The sequence below is a fragment of the Xiphias gladius genome, chromosome 8 (assembly GCF_016859285.1).
Source record: "Xiphias gladius isolate SHS-SW01 ecotype Sanya breed wild chromosome 8, ASM1685928v1, whole genome shotgun sequence".
Taxonomy (NCBI): Eukaryota; Metazoa; Chordata; class Actinopteri; order Istiophoriformes; family Xiphiidae; genus Xiphias; species Xiphias gladius.
The window spans coordinates 2,835,045-2,852,967 of NC_053407.1; the positions used below are offsets into that span (position 1 = coordinate 2,835,045).

General features: G+C 37.6%; 1 protein-coding gene across 1 annotated transcript; it reads left to right on the forward strand.

Annotated features, from left to right (window-relative positions):
• Nucleotides 1–430: 430 nt before the first annotated feature.
• Nucleotides 431–17,762, forward strand: tat (tyrosine aminotransferase). Its single transcript, XM_040133415.1, has 12 exons — nt 431–692; nt 2,033–2,337; nt 2,802–2,906; nt 3,287–3,354; nt 3,728–3,886; nt 5,711–5,849; nt 6,018–6,070; nt 14,472–14,624; nt 14,725–14,853; nt 15,280–15,363; nt 16,110–16,208; nt 16,354–17,762. Exons 2-12 carry the CDS (start codon nt 2,040–2,042, stop codon nt 16,492–16,494), a joined length of 1,428 nt encoding a protein of 475 aa, XP_039989349.1. The 5' UTR covers nt 431–692; nt 2,033–2,039; the 3' UTR covers nt 16,495–17,762.
• The last annotated feature ends 161 nt before the right edge of the window (nt 17,763–17,923 follow it).

Consider the following 17,923-nt stretch of genomic DNA (forward strand, 5'->3'; position numbering starts at 1 on the left):
GTTACTATTATATAGTATATAACATTATTGTTATTGATGCATTAATCTGTAAGTAGCATTTTAGTGTTTTGTATAACTGAGGCACAATCAATTTTAACAATAGTAGCGGTATATTGTTGGATAACTTAATCTATAAAGTTACATCATATTTTCTTTTGATCTGTTTTGTGTGTAAAATCTGAATTTGGAAGTTATAGTACAGTATTTGACATTGAAATGTAGTGAAGTATAAAGCAGTGTAAAATGAAAATAAGTAATTTCTTTTGAAGGGGGGAGGGGTAGTTGTAGTTTTCCTTTATAATTAATATACATAATTTCGTCCCTGGTGCCCTGTGCTGGTACCATGTTGAAGAACTCGCACTTTGCGCCTTATTTGTTTTGACACCAGCGCTCACGACTGCACTGCAGATACCACTGAGGAGTCCTGCAGTGTTCTTGAAATCCGCCCTACCTCCTCCAGCCGGTAATTGATGCCGTTAAGGGTTTGAGGTGGTATGGTTCTGGTTAGTGATGTAAGAGGGGTGTAAGGGCACAACCCTCAGCCTCCACCAATGGAAATATGGGCAGGGTTGAACACCCATTTTCGAGGATATTGCTATAAAACCGGCTTAATACATCCCGTACAGTTCATTTTATGTAATTAACCTTCGCTGCTGCTTTTTGGACAGACTTTGTGTTGACTATTCAGTGAGGTAAGTAAAAAGTATGACGTTTATCTCTTCAATTAATCTGTGGTCTGACGTGAAAAAATAATTTGAATAACTGATTCTGTGACTGGAGTAGCAGGAAAATCAAGAGTTTGCATGTTTACAAAACTTAACTTCACATTTATTGAAGAGACACAGAGATATGCATTATATTAAATGTATTGCAACTGTCCAGCCTCTTGATGGGTGTCATATACAGTAACACAGTATGGGTTACTGCGAGTTTGATAGGCTGCTTCATCTATACTGTCCATAAATCTTTGTCACTTGTGTTCCAAAGTGAATTTGTTTTGCACGATAATCAATTAATTATATAGTAAGACTTGAGAATAACTCTTGTGCGACTCCGGTGATATGAATTGTTTATGATGCGGATTAACTGATCACTGCGTGGCTTTTTTGTTCATAAGGAAAAAAGACTGTTTAAAAAAAAAGGACGAGCTCAATTTATATGCAAAAAAATTAAAATCTGCTATTTATAATAATATGCATTAGTAACGTTAAGAATCCTGCAGAATCATGAAAGACCCCTTCCCCTATATTTTCAACTGTGAATAATATCTCAATGCAGTATGATGATCAATAGCACTGAAGGCTGAACAGGCTTTTAAAATTAGGCTATTAATAAGAGTATTTTAATTACTCTTACTTTTATTTTTGATTAATCTTGTTTCATTAATAAAACAACAAATTTGAGGAAAGTTTTGTGCAGTTTTGTATCAGCATTACTAAAGAAATTTTTTAATATTCTCTACTTAGTAACTGAATCAAAACCCCACTGTTAAAAAAAAAAGGCCTGAAATAAAAATGTTACTTAAGTAAGAATACAGAATTATTAACAACAGCATGTAACTAAAGTACCAGAAGTAAAAGTACTGATTATGCAGAATGGCCACTTTCAGGGAGTGTTATATTATAATGTATTTTATTAGCAGTTATTGGATTTTTTTTTTTTAATTATTGATATATTATCATCTAAGGAGCATATTAGAGGTGTAGCTCTTTGGGGAGGAGCTAATTTTGAGTATTTTTGTAGTGTTGGTAGTTTAATCTATAACAATTCATTATATTTTATAGGATGATTGTTGTAAATCAAATCTTAGTGTGTAAACTAGTAACTGTGTACGTCAAATTAATCTAGTGGAGTAAAAAGTACAATATTTGCCTCAGAATTATAGTGGAGTAAAAACATAAAGTAGCATAATATGGAATACTCAAGTAAAGTTCAAGCACCTTAAGATTAAGTACAGTACCACTTGAGTAAATGTACTTTCCATCACTGGAAATACCCCGATATCTCTTCTAACACTCATTGTCCTCATCAGTTCCAGGATGGATAAGAAGTCTTACTTGGTTCAGATGAATAGGAATGGTGTCCATGGCACAACTACTGTTAATGCAAAAACTCTGAGTGGGACTGGAGTGAACGGGAAGGGAGTACAAGGGAATGGCATCCACCATGTCAGTGTGAATGGTAGTTTGTATCCAGCCAAAGCCAAGAGCCGCAGGCAGAGATGGGAAGTGAAGGCTTCAGAGATGGCCAACAACACACTTAATCCTATCAGGGCCATTGTGGATGGAATGAAGCTCACCCCAAATCATAATAAACCCATGATCGCACTTTCCATAGGTGAGAGGGTTTCTGCATGTCTAAACTTGTGATTTCAAAACATCTGGAGATACCACTTTGTTGCTCACATGCAATGCAAAAGTTCAACTAGTAATAATTAATTAATTAATTGATAAGCCAACAAGCAGCAAGACAGTCTTCAGATAAGAATAACTAAAGAATAACTACCCCCCTTAGATTTCCAATTACTTTCTAAGACTAGAAATGAAAAATAGACCAATACATTGCCTACACTATATGATATACTACTATTGCAAGAGCTTGACTGATTGTAAACACATGTGCAGTGCATCCTGCATATTCACTGCTGTAAACACTGATGTATTTATTTTTGTTTTGCAACACTTCTAATAGCTTTTTATCTTATAGAGATTTATGTTTCTTACACAATTATGTGCTCTACATTCCACTTGTATTTTTTTCATGAGCAGAGGGATGTTGACTTTTCGCTTTCTATTCCCCAGGGGACCCCACTGTGTTTGGAAACCTACCTACAGATCATGCAGTGCTTCAGGCCATGAAAGATGCTATAGACTCCCAAAAATACAACGGCTACGCTCCTTCTGTTGGTGAGTCACACTAACCAACAAACTGACTAAATCCGAAGCAAACGTCTTTAAATCCACTAAGGATAAATGTGTTACTTTATGTTAGCCCTGATAGCTGAAGTACAGATACATAAAGGTGAGATATTATATACAGTAGTTTTACAGTTACATTAGTGACTTTCTTGTTACTTTCAGCTTGTATTGAGAAATTTAGTGCACAGAAATTGTCTGATGTCGATAAATCACATACTGCTTGCTCATGTTTACCAACCCCAACAGTTAGTGATGTTGTGCTCCAAAGGGAGGAAATGCAATGAAAATTATACAGTTGGATTTTTCACCATCTGTGAGCGTAATCTCTGTTTGTCTGTACTGTAAATTTTCTCTGTGTTCACTGGCAGGTTATCTGAAGAGCCGACAGGCAGTGGCCAACTTTTATAGCTGCCCTGAGGCTCCACTAGAGGCAGAGGTGCTTACTCTTCATACAACTCATACCTTTCCTGACACACTTCATTCATTTTCTCTCAACCTCATTGCTCTGCAGTGCTACCTCTAAATCTGAATCAGTGTAATGCAGTCTAAGTGCATTGTAACCACATTGTGGGTGAATAAAATTGACTTTCTGTAGCATGATGCAAAAACACAATACTTGCAATATTATGCTCACAGTAAATAGACCTTTAATCAGTTTGTAAAAGTGCATGTCTTTGAAGTTCCTCTACTTGTTACACTGATTTTATTCGAGTCAAAGACAAGAAACTGTATGATGTTAGCGTTGGTATGGATGAAGACATGTATGGTTTTGGGTGGCTATGCTCTCAAAAATAAATGCCCCCTTCCAGGATGTGATTTTGACCAGTGGCTGCAGTCAGGCCATTGACCTGGCTATCAGTGTCCTGTGTAACCCAGGGGACAACATCCTGGTCCCATGCCCAGGCTTCTCCTTATATAAAACTCTGGCTGTCTCCATGGGTATCAAGGTCAAACTCTACAACCTGCTGGTAAGTTAAAGGGTACCGTATCTAACCTCTCTATACTATTTATTCTCACTTGGTGAAAAGAACTACAGGCATGTCAACAAACTGTTGGCAGAATGGCTGCAAATGCACCACCACTGGCAGTTACATCAAGATAAGGTTAGCACTAGGGCTAGCCACCTAGGAATAGTCCCAGCCATGCTGACATTCCATGAATGCAGCAGAATCCCCCAAAAACAACACTTGACTTTGAAGCAATTTTGGACTTCTGACAATTGCAGGTCACCCGACATCATCATTACAAAAGAAATGGTTGTAAGATGATGGTCTTTTTTTACTGAGCATTACAAGCACTTTGAAATGACTATTTGTATAGTCACAATTTGAGCTGTTATGTCCAATTAAAATTTAAAACATCTTGAGGAGCCGAATCAGTAGATTATTTTCGTGCTATTTGAGAGTGAGCCTGCTCAGCAAGAGAAGAATTCTAATGTACATACTTTCTGAGCCCCATAATGCAGAAGCCTCAGGAAGCATGAAGAACTTTTTCGCTGCAAGCAAATCTCTTTCAGTAGAATAAAGGAGGTATCATGTTGGAACACAGTATCAAGTAAATACATCCATGGTGCATTCAAATTCAAAGGTCTTAAAATTCATAATACTAATAGTAATAGTTTGATATTTTTTGCAGTTTGAGGTTAGACAGTGGCAGTCTACAGGGAAAATGCAAAGAGTTGGGCCAAAAGGGATTTATTTATTTATTTTTTGTTGCAACACTGCAGCCAGCCACTGAGGAAAATTCTGGGTATTAATTTAAGGTTACTAATAAATTTATATTTTGTATAATCAAAAATTGTGTGTTGCCAATGTCACATAAGGTACATTATAGAAGAGGGCTTTTTCGGTAAAGACAAGAGGCCATAGTTTACCCACTTGTTATATTAATGTGTCACTGGCATTGCATTAGATTTAACATTTTCTCTCAGCAATTTTTTTCTGGTTTCTCTTCTCATGTTGTGCAATTTTCCATTTTGGAATTAAATACAGAGAATATGTTGAAAATGTCATAAGAGCTGAAGGAATCAAGCTGTATACAGTTAGAGGTTTAGGATGAGCTTTAAATCTCAGCAGATTGAAAGCAGATTTCAAGCTGTTAATCAAGGGCAAACTTAAAATGATCTACCACATAAGTGTAAATAAAACGTACTAGCTCATCATCAAGCACATTAAAATCCAGTAAATCAATATATCTGCTGAAGTCATTTTAATTCAAGGGAGTTAATCTCTTTCCCAGAAATATTTCACATGTTCAACTGACTGCAGACCAATGTAATAACATAGTAGTGTAGTAAAATATCTTAAACAGACATCATAGGAGGAGATGTGTGAATCAGGCCACTGATGGGAGGAGGATGTGGGCCTCCTGTTATTGGTGAATGGCAGAAAGGAAACAGGATACACAGAGACATGGAAAGAAACTGTTGTAACCATCAGCGTAAAGAATGTAGAACATTGTAGATAGGACCTGTGAAAGGGCAATGGTTTATTTTCTATGTTTGTGGACATTTGCTGATATCAATTATTTTACTGACATCTTAAAAAACAGTTACAATGGAAGAACAAGAGGTACAAGGACTTGGTCAATAGTAGTTTTGAAGAATATACTGTATTACTGTTAACAGCTTTATACTGGCTGTTGAGGATACGACCTTTCACCTTTCTGGCACACTCTCTAACACTATATCAGGTTACTGTCTCATGTTTGCAATAGTCTGAACATCATCAGGGTGTATTATCATGAACAATATAGTTTATGCCCTCATCCTGACACACACCTTTGATTCGCAGCCAGAGAAGTCATGGGAGATCGACCTGCAACACATGGAGAGCCTGATTGATGAGAGGACGTCCTGTCTGATTGTTACCAATCCATCCAACCCATGTGGATCTGTTTTCAGCAAGGAACACCTACAGAAGATCCTCAAAGGTTAGCTATAGCGCCGCTCTGCTTTAGTAGGAAAAAGGAAGTTGAAATTACTCAAAAGCTTTTAATCAGCATCACAGTTGAAGTCAGAAGCGAACATTTGGTCACATCAAAACAGCACTTGCCCCATTGTAGCAAAACCATGAAATAAGTTGATTCTCGTTTTCTCAGTGGCCTCCAGACACTGTGTTCCAATTCTGGCTGATGAAATCTACAGAGATATGGTAAGTCCAACTACACAGCAACACAAGTCACATCTCAGTACAGGTTGGCAGGTTGGCTTGACCCTTTGTAACACCAGCGAGGCATATTTAAGGGGCTGTGAATGAAACCTGGGAGCAACAACCGGTAAGGCCGTTCCGTTCTAATATAATGAGGTTTTGTCACAGTAGAGTTTTGTCAAATGATGGCCAATGAAATGTCCATTTGAAATGCAAATTCAGAGGTACTACTTTGCCCGCATTGCAACTCCTTTTCTTAGAAAAATTTGACTGTATTCTATTCTTATTCTATATAGTGTGAGTTTTATTTTCCCAGGTTTTGAGATATCTGTCTCAGATGTTTCTGCTAGGGCTACAGCAAACCAAACTACAGCTCCAGATCGGTATTCACACCAATACTAACCTTAAATCGGCCATGATGTGACAGATCTGCAGTTTCTTTGTCAGTGTCATTATAAAAATTCAATTGTTTTAGTTTAATCGGTGCATTCCTCCCTTCTGCTTGATCCGGGGCCAGCATCTTTTTTCTCAGAAACAGAGTCCCTATTAAGGTGCATTCTGATTATTCATAATTTAACTGCTTTATTCAGCCCAAACAGCTAAAGGGTTGACTCTACAGACATAAGTTGTAGCCGGCAACAAGTGTGTGGCTTGGTGACAACTCTTAATGATCTCATCTTAATGAATTCAGACATTTACTCCAGACTCTATTTTTTTTCTCTTCTCTGTACATTTATGAAGTGGAGTCATACAGCCATGTGATGAGGTCAGTTTTCATCCTAAGGTTGAAGCATTTTCAACTCACATGGATGTGTCTTTACAATACCCCAAGTGGTGCAGCCTAGAGCAAATTAACATTCCTTCTGTTGACTTTTTGTACAATTGTGCCACCTCTGTAATTTGTTTTTTCTGCATTTTGAATACACCTTTACTTCACATAGTTCACAGCATTTGCTGTAAGCAGTTTTCTCCATAACTACTTTCTACCAAAAAAAGAATGATCCAGAATAACATGGATAACAACAAGATGTTGCTGATGATTTTTTTAAATGCAATTTTTCACTGTTGTGAACACCATAAATGAAATCCATTCAATTCCAATGTATTGGGGTGGAGTCAGAAACAACCCTTTAAAAGTATGAAAATGACCAAATTGACAACCAAAAAACAACATTGTCAGCACATTCAGTCCAAAGCACTGGCATTAGTGTCAGCCTTGAAAAGCTCACACTGGTCAAACTTTAGTTGAAGGTCATGTAAACATGTACACAGACACTGTATACACACACACATGGATTCCTGTACGCACCGTCAGAAAGGAACACACACACACTCACAGGCAGGATGAATGTTTGACAGCTCATTAAAGAAGTGGAGATAAGGTATGAGTTGAATTGTCTAGTCCAGTAGCTTCCAATTTACGTTCCATTCTGATGAGGTGATAAATATAAATAATTGGGGATGTCCAAAGAGAATGTTTTAGCCTTTGATTCACTGAATATCACTTCACCTACTTGAGTTTTGGGTATTTATTCAGCTTTGTTGTTTTACACGTCAGCATCATATAGCATATCAGGGCCAGCCCTAGCCATTTTGGTGCCCTAGCCAAGATTAGGATTTGGTAAATTTTGCTGCTAATACTTTACTCAACTTTTACTCAAGTAGGATTTTTCATGCAAGACTTTAACTTGTAATGGCGTAGTTTTACATTCCTGTATTGGCACTTTTACTTGAGTAAAGAATCTGAATACTTCTTCCAGCACTGCTGACTTGACATTCAAATTCATATCCTTCAATCTGTATCTGAGTCTAGTGGCTATTCTAGTATCATTATCTACTAGCTAGCTTTATTGCTACTTAGCTAGCTAGCTACTACAAATGAAATGTCTACAAACAACATGGCATTTTAATATTAACATAAGAAGACATACCTCTATATTGGGCTTTCTTTTCCTCTTTTTTTTCTTCTTTTGTTTTCGTCCTTGTGCACCTGAAGGCATGTACATGTTCATTATGAAATAATTTGAGCTACTAATTGAAGCTTCCCTCTAGCTGATCCAATCTAGCATGTGCCATCAATCAGTCAGTGTTACATCCCGGACTTGGGCTGAGTGATGAACAATTGCGCATCAAACGGTACCCATCATCCCCTATATTAGTGTGCAGTGCGCAAAGTACAAAGGCAGTGTAAGGCAGATGAAAAATTGTGAGGACCAGCAGTGTTTATTCCATCATGCTGTTATTCCATCATGTGTAACTGACAGTTCAGGGTGTGCAGTATGTTTAGTATTGTAATTAAAAGACTGTTTTTATTTATAAAATTATTACTGTAATAATAATAAAATTCTGTTAGTGGCATTTTTGCAGCAACCCCCTGACATTCTGCGCCCTAGGCAACCACCTAGGGTCCTACTGTAGGTGTACACAAGGCCAAGAATGCCTCTTTGGTGGCGAGTAGAACTGGGTAAAAGACCTTATTTGGTTTACTACGCTAACTAATCAGTACATGTAGAAAGAAAAAAGATTTATATGTCTACAATTCAGTCTCTTCATCAATTAAGTACCCCTCAGCTGTCAAAATTTCCACAGCCTGCATCAGCACCATTTTTTTAGCAATCAATGCTTACAAGCACAATCTCTGGATGCTTTCAATTACACAACCTAAGGCGAGTAGCAAATTTACGGCAATTATTATCGCGACACATTTAGTTATCCTATTTGTAATAGGTTTCTGATCTAAGGAATCTGATCAGATAGCATCAGATTGAGCAGGTAGACATTTTTTGCAATTTGTCAATTACAAAAGTCATATTTAGCCATATATATCAGCTATTGGAATGAAACTGTAACATTCATCTCCAATCAAAATCCATCCACCACCCTTTTTTGCTAAGATGGGATCCAATTTTACATAGTTACCAAAATAGTTCAGCATTAAAATTCTGGAATCATTCAGTAGTGACATTTACTATAAGTAAAGGTGCTTTCAGACAGCGAGTGGAAGCCTGTATTTTGAATGTACGGTGATAGGTGTACTTTTGTACCATATTTTACAGGCTACTGCTATCCACCCGCTCTAATCTCATCACATAGCTAAACAGAGCAGTTTTTATCTTAAAATTGAGGCAACGGCTAGCAATATGACATGATTAAAATAGAAAGTTTTGACACAATATTATAACCATGATAATCAGACTTTGAAACTGATGTTGCTTCAATACCGTTTCTCTTCATTCACCCATTTGGTGAAGAGGTGTATAATTCAGGTGACTCAGATACCATTAAAATTAGCCCTCCGTGTTGTTTCCCTCAATGTGGTTTCTGTTTTTGCCATGGTCAAACAGCAAGTTGAAAAAATTGAACCATCATCAACTTTGACTGCAGCAGCTGCCATATTTACATGGAAAAGAATGGAGGTGGTGGTGGCAACAACTTACTTTCTGAAAGCACCTTAAGAATTAGCATTTTATCGTGAATATAGTCTGCATATTGCATGGCCTCTGGTGTTTCTCAAAAAGTAAAGAGAAATGTCTTATACCCAAATACTACACATTTCTCAGGCCAGGCCTCCACATTTACCTCTCTGTTTCTTATGATGGAAAATACTTTCAAATTGGGCTCTCAAATCAGGATATATTGCTCTGTTTTATTCATTTCTAGAGTCTCTGGAACCAGAGTTGAGATTTTGTAGTTAGCAACATGATGTACTGCTTATAACGGTTTTAATGTTTTGGCTACACACACAACCACACACACACACACACACACACACACACACACACACACACACACACACACACACACACACACACACACACACACACACACACACACACACACACACACACACACTAACACACACACACATACACATACACATATATATATGGTGTATAGGCTGATCATTTTATAGGGTGGTGTGCAAGCCATCGAACCTACTTCAATGGACTGAGAGAGGAATGGGTTAGTAGTGTGACATTAAAGTGGACAAATAGGGGTCTGATATGTCCATTCACAAAGTGTGACATTTATAAAACCAAGTGCTTGGAGAGAGATGGTCATGAGGGTCTCAGTCATTTCTACTGAGTGTAGGGAGGATGTTGTAGTTATAAGGTGAAGACAATTACTTTATAGATTTTATTGGTCTTTTTTTGTGAGCACTTTTTAATGGATGTTTTGAAAAGTGCTATGTAAATAAAGTTATCATTAATAAAGTTAATATTATATAGATGCAGATAACAGAAAGGACACAGAAGCAGCAGAAGAAAGTACAGTTCCATACTAGAAAAGAAACATTCTCTCACAGCCACAACAAATTAAATGCAGCTTTCCATCAGTTGTACAAAGCAACATGAATTTTGAAGGCTTGCATCTGTGCTTTTTCAATGTGTTGTAGCAGCTGTTATGAGTGGAAAAATTTTGAGTTGGGGTTGTTGGGTGCATCCAGAAAGCCAACCCCACCACCACCATCTGACCATTTCACGTTGAGCACAAGCAGACCAGAATGACTCTGCATTTTTTTGGCTGCATGTGTTTGCAATTAATGGAGGATTTAGGGGGTGTGTAGTGGGTGGAGAGCTGGGTTGGGGGTGTGGTGGTGAGGCCTCCTTTTTATAACTCGAGTGTTCGGAGGGGCCAGGTTGTCTGCACCAGCCAAGCAAGGCTGAGTCAGTGGGGTATTATCCCCCTGTCTCTCTCCTCCATAAGTCCCTCAGCAGTAATTATGTTTTTACAACACGTCTCTGCACAGTCTGCAGTACTCTCTGTGCAGATGTATGTATATGACCTGTAAAGTAATTAATTATTTTAATAAACTGAACTGTTTCTTTTTTTCACAGTTTCAATTCATACATTTTTACTTTATTATTGGCTAGTATTAAAGTAGTTGTTAATTGCTCCATGTTTGCTCCATTATCATTTACATCCGATTTTTCACACCCTACTGACCCTTTCCTTACTGATCATAATGTTTTAATGTAATCTTAGTCTTACTTAACTAATATTTGATTTCAGAGAGGGGAGGGATGAGGGACTCTGCATGTTTAGTAAGGTCAGACAGCCACAAGCCAAAAATTGCTTTAAATTGGAGAGCTATTTCAAATGTATATTGCTGTTATATCATTCATACCAGTCTGATCAATAGGGCGCAAGGTAGCTCCCTGCTCAATGTCAAAGATATTGTATCGAACCAGCTTTCCGTTGGTGGAGCAGAGGTCACCCTCTCTCTCTCTCTCTCTCTCTCTCTCTCTCTCTCCATACTCTTTTACTGCCTCTCTCCTCTTCCCTTGGTTTCTCCCTCACCTCCAGAAAAATATAAATATCATATAATCACTAATATTCAAATTGATGTTTGTATTAATCTATAATTCTAAAATGTAATTATTATACTTTGTACAGTTTTCAAGGGGTTATATATAAAGAGATACAGGTAATATGCATACCATGCTTGTTTTGTAACAAGAGTAACAAGCTTAGGTATTGAGAAAATAATGTTTGAGGCATGCTAGAAATTATAAAACATTAATGACTGCATCCTCTGATCAGGTAGAGGTTATTTGTAGGTTTAAAGCTGCACTAGTCAATTGTTTTATAATGGTTCAATTCAATTAAATTCAACTCAGTTCAATTCAATTCAATTCAATTCAATTCAATTCAATTCAATTCAATTTTATTTATACAGCACCAAATCATAACAGAGGTTATAACAGGGCACTTTTCATATAGAGCAGGTCTAGACCGTAATCTTTAAAATATTATTTACAGAGAACCAACATTCCCACAGGAGCAAGCACTTTGCGACAGCGGCAAGGAAAAACTCCCTTTTAACAGGTAGAAACCTTGAACAGAACCCTGCTCATGGTGGGCGCCCATTTGCCTCGACTGGTTGGAGAAGCAAACGAAAGAGACAGAGAGAGAGAGAGGCAGGGGGAGAGAGGGGAACAGATAGAGAGAGTGAGCAGGAGGAAAGAGAAGATTGCACAATGCAGGTTCCACATAAAGAGAGTATTATAATAGTAAGACTAATAATAAAACTAATAATAATAATAATGAGACTAAATATAAGAATATTCACAGTGTTCTATGATATGATGGTGCCTGACCATTAAGTGCTTTTCCTATTTCCTGTTAGTACTCGTGCTACAGCATTCTGGATCATCTGGTGAGTATTTAAAGATTTGTTGGGACAGCTTGATAATAAGGAATTACAATAATCCAGCCTAGAGGTTACATAAGCATGGACTAGTTTTTCTGCATCTTTTTGAGAGAGGACGTGCCTGATTTTTGCAATGTTATGTAGGTGAAAAAAGGCAGTCCTTGAAGTTTGTTTTATGTGGGATTTAAAGGACATATCCTCATCAAAGAGAACTCAGAGATTCCTAACGGTGGTGTTAGAGGCCAGGGCAATGCCATCTAGAGTAACTATGTCATTAGATAAGGTGTTTCTGAGGTGTTGGAGTACAAGTAGGAGTACAAGTACAATAACTTCAATTTTGTCTGAGTTTAACAGCAGAAAGTTGCTGGTCATCCGGGTCTGTATGTCCCTAAGGCATGCTTGAAGTTTAGCTGATTCAAGAGTCTCTGGAACCTGGAACGGATTAGTTTCATCAGGCTTCATTGACAAATACAATTGGGTAATTTGCACAATAATTGAAGTTTATGGAGTTTTTCCTAATAATATTGCCTAAAGGAAGCATATGTAAGGTGAATAGAACTGGTCCAAGCACAGAAACTTTTGGAACTCTGTGACTAACTTTTGAGTATATGGAGGATTTATCGTTAATGTGCACAAACTAAAATCAATCTGATAAATAGGACCTAAACCAGCTTAGAGCGGTTCTTTTAATGCCAATTAAATGTTCCAGTCTCTGTAATAGGATTTGATGGTCAATGGTATCATATGCAGCACTAAGATCAATCAAGACAAGCACAGAGACAAGTCCTTTGTCCGAAGCAATTAGAAGATCATTTGTAACTTTCACCAGTGCTGTCTCTGTGCTATGATACACTCTAAATCCTGACTGAAAATCCTCAAATAGACTATTATCATGTAAAAAGTCATACAACTGGTTGGCGACAGCTTTCTCAAGGTTCTTAGAGAGAAAGGGAAGGTTAAATATGTGTCTATAGTTGGCTAAAACATCTGTATCAAGAGTAGGCTTTTTAAGAAGAGGTTTAATTACAGCTGTTTTAAACGACTGCGGCACATAGCCTGTTAATACACATATTGATTATATTTAGTAAAGAGGTGCTTACTAAGGGTAAAACTTCCTTAAGCAGCCTAGTTGGGATGGGGTCTAAGAGACAAGTTGATGGATTGGATGAAAAAATCATTGAAGTTAGTTGGTGAAAAACAGTCTAAATATATATGAGGTTTTACAGCTGTTTCCAAAGCTCCTGTATTTGAAGATAAATCGGTGCCGGTTTAGGGCAGTAGGGGATGAAATTTGTTTCTAATAGTTGGAATTTTATAATTTAAAGAAGCTGATGAAGTCATCACTACTGAGAGCTATAATGGTGAGGCAAATGACTACATGAATTGTGAACAGTAGTAGTGATAAATTATAGCTGACTTGCAGTTCCCCTCAGTTTCACATTTGTGTTTTATCATCTTTCAGTTAATTTTTTGTTTCACAGCCCACGAATGCATTGTTTTGTTTCTCTCTCATCGCGCTCAACCTCATTTCTAGCTGCAGCAGGCATTACTTCTGATGAACCCACCATACACTACCTTTCCAGCACCAAACATCAGACAAACAAAGTTAGCAACTAGAACATAGTGGAGAGTTTAGCAGTTAAAGAGCCAGATATTTCTCTCAGGAGTTGGTGGAAACCAAAACAGAGCTAACATGGGAGTGAATATTGGACTTATATTTGCAAATTGGTCAGAAACAAAACTCTAAACAGTGCTTATGTTGCTCTGTAACTGTTGAATGTGTAAATATGTAATTAGCCATATTCACTTTACAAACAAATTATGCTGTGTCAGCTTATTCCGCTTACCCCAATTGGCCAGAAAAGTTAATTAATTAAATGAACAAATGAATGCTGCTTTAATCACTTAAACGTCGTGGATATTTATATTTACTAAACAAATAAAGTCTGTGTATTTGGAAATCTATTTAAATTGTTTGAAATGACAGTATGTGAGACATCAGTGCATGTACCATAGATTCAAGCACGATACAAACACAATAAATATGGATGCAAATTGACACTGACACTTTTAGCATGCATCAAACATAACTTTCGCAATACCTAATCTTGTCATACTTATGGTTTCATTTGAGCTCAATAAACATGTTTTATCATCAAGCCCACTATTACGCAACGTAATGGTGACGCATGACCATGATTGATTTTAGCATCAGAACATATTTCATTTTTTTCCTGCTCCTGTCTTTAGGTTTTCCCAGGTTGCAGTTGTCCTTCCATGGCGTCTCTCAGCAGTGACATTCCCATCCTTTCCTGTGGTGGCTTGGCTAAACGCTGGCTGGTCCCTGGTTGGAGGATGGGATGGATCCTCATCCATGACAGGAATGATATATTTGGTTCCGAGGTATTTCTTTTTGTGTATTCTTTTAAGAAACTGTAGAAGAAACACAATAGATTACTCTTATATTTAACTAATTGACACATGTAATATGTCTCGTCTACAGATTAGACAGGGACTAGTGAAACTGAGCCAACGTATTCTGGGAGCCTGCAGCATTGTCCAGGGTGCGCTGGAGGGCATCCTCAATAACACACCTCAGAGTTTCTACACCACCACAATCAGCTTCCTAAAGGTAAATGGGCTGATAATTAATTAGGAACGAGTAATATCCTTCTATATACAGTTCATCTTCTTACCATCTCTATATTTTACTCGGACTTACACTTTGATCAAAATACTCTATAAATTATACCCTGGACAGGAGTCAATTGGCTGACCCCTTACCTGGATAGTGTTATTTGTGCTCAGCAGCAGCTACTCCATTCTGCTATGAATAATTAAAATTTTGAGTATGCTATATTTTCAGATATCCTATATATATATAGTGGTTTTGATTGGTGTAAAAACTAATGTATCCTTTAGGCCCTACTCTTGAACAATAAAAAATGTTTTTTTTAAAAACAGTTTTTACTTGTTCTATTTATTTGTATTCTGACTTACAGTAATACAGTAAGTACCACATGAGACTGACTGGATGGTTTATCTGTTTCATCCTCAGTCCAACTCAGAGATTTGTTTCAATGAGCTGTCCACCATCCCCGGCCTGAACCCTGTCATGCCCTCAGGAGCCATGTACCTCATGGTCAGTACCAAGAGTGTGTGTGATTTATTTTGAACATGGACAAACACTCAAATATTTTTTTTTGTCATGATGACTTTGTAGTTAAAGGGGGCACAACACCAATTTTACACATTAGTTCAGTTTTCTTGTCACAGAGAGTATGATATTCAATGTGGGTCTGGAGAGAGCCTTCTGAAGTTAGGTTTAGACTACAAATTTTTAGACTACAAATTTTAAAACTACAAATTTTTAACAGAAGACCTGTGTCACAAACTGGGAGAATGGAGTTTGAAACACATGGGTGGCAGTGGCTCAGGAGGTAGAGTGGGTTGTCCACTAAGCAGGAGGTCAGTGGTTCAATCCCTGGCTCCTCTAGTCCACTTTTCGAAGTGTCCTTGGGCTAGATACCGTGTTGCCCCCGATTGGTGTGTGAGTATGTGTGTAGGTTTAGAAATCACTGTATGAATGTGTGCGTTTGAGTGGGTGAATGTGGCATGTAGTGTAAAGTGGTTTGAGTGGTCTCTAAGAATATAAAAATGATAAATAGGTGCAGTCCATTTACTAGGCAGGCAGGCTATAACAAAAGATGCTATTGAATCACATTATGTAGGATTCAGTGTTTTTGGGGCTTGACTTTTTGGCAACGTTCTCAAGAAGTGTTTGCTACCTGTAATGTAAAATAACGCATTTATCATATAAATTTAGGTTTGATTATAAATTCAAACTTTATATAAGAGGAAATTGTGTGTGTATCTACATTTGTCTAGGTGGGGATTGACATGGATCACTTTCCAGATTTTGAGAATGACGTGAACTTTACTGAACGGCTGGTAACGGAGCAGTCGGTCTTCTGTCTGCCTGCCTCAGTAAGACACCGTCCCTTCTTCTGTCACTGCTGTCAGTCATCCATTTGTCCTTATATCTGTCTAGGCACTTAAATTTACAATAAAACTGAAAAACGTGTGTAATCACTTTGATACCTGGGAGTATCCATGTTCTGTCCTCTCCCAGGCATTTGAGTATCCTAACTTCTTCCGCATTGTGGTGACGGTGCCAGAGGAGATGATGGTGGAGGCCTGTGGTCGGATCAGGGAGTTTTGCCAGTGCCACTATCGGCCCCGCAGTCGCGACAGCAATGATCTGGACCAGTGATTGGGCAGAGTTTGACCAGTTTGACAGTCTGGGCCTTGTGGAGACCAAAGCCTTAAGGATGGATGAACTGTCCTCTGGTCACATACAGTAATGAGCCAAAACATTATGATCACCATTGCCCAATATGCTGTTGGTCCTCTGCGTGCCAATAAAACATATCTGACCTGCCAAAGCATGTACTCTACAGGACCTCTCAAGGTGCCATATGATGGTAACATTAGCAGCAGATCCTTTAAGTCTTGTAAATTGTGAGGGATAGCTGCCACAGATGAAATTTAGGCTGTATTCAGACAGACATTTGCCCTACATTAAAACAATGCAAGGGGCTGCTTTGATAAGGGTGTCATGTACTGGTGAGTCTATGACATATGATCTGGGAAGTCTACTTGGAGGAAAGGGGATGGACATGCAGACTTGCAGGTATGTGAATCCAATGCAACGCCTTGCGGGATAATGTCACATCATCCCACAATGTCACTTTTTTGTTTTGTTTTTGAAGTACCACCCTGTTCACTCTTCCCATCTAATATATCCCAGACCTTGACATGCGCCATTGTTACAAGATAATCACTTCGACTGTGTGTGGTCATAATGTTTTGGCTCTCTGGTGTATATTGAGCTGGAATCAACTTTGAAGTTTTATTCCACCATGTTATGAAGTTAGATATATAGAAATCTGATGTGAAAAAACTATTAAAGTTGTCATCGCTGTGGCAACAAAGCTTGTAAGCAGCATATCTGGTGGTCCATTCATAATGTAATTTTTTATGTAAACCATATGAAATGAGCAGACCTAATATTTATATTTTATACAGGCAACTTATATTAACCTCTACTTGTTTTTGAGTATTTATATAATTTGTGTAATGCTTTGTATGCATGTATGTAATGTAACTTCTTTGATATGCACTGCAGGATCACAGACTGTGCATAATGTATACACCTGCTGGCTTCTTTGCTATGACATTTTGATACTTTATGCCTGTTCTTTACTTTCTGATCCACAGTTAGAGGAAGTATATATATTCAGTATATAGTATAGTATATACATTTTTATAAACATTATGTATTCATAATCTTGCATATACTTTGCTTGTGCTAGAAAATGACTCAGTGCAAAGTTTTAGATTGCATGGGTTTGCTCTTTATCAGAACTTTCTCTGTTTATTGTTTGTATGTTAATTATGCCATATTGGAAGGCTTATATACTGTATATATTTTTACAGACACAAAATTTTATTTAGTATTTTTGTTGATAGCTACCAAATAAAAAAAAACACATTCAGATGTCTGGTGTCGATTGATATAAAAAAAATATAATTGGATTATTAGATACACATTTTGTTTTACAAGAGCAACCCTGAATACTGATAGTATGTATGCTTGGATTAGACTCTCAAACAAAGCCTTTTGCACAAACAACATGTAG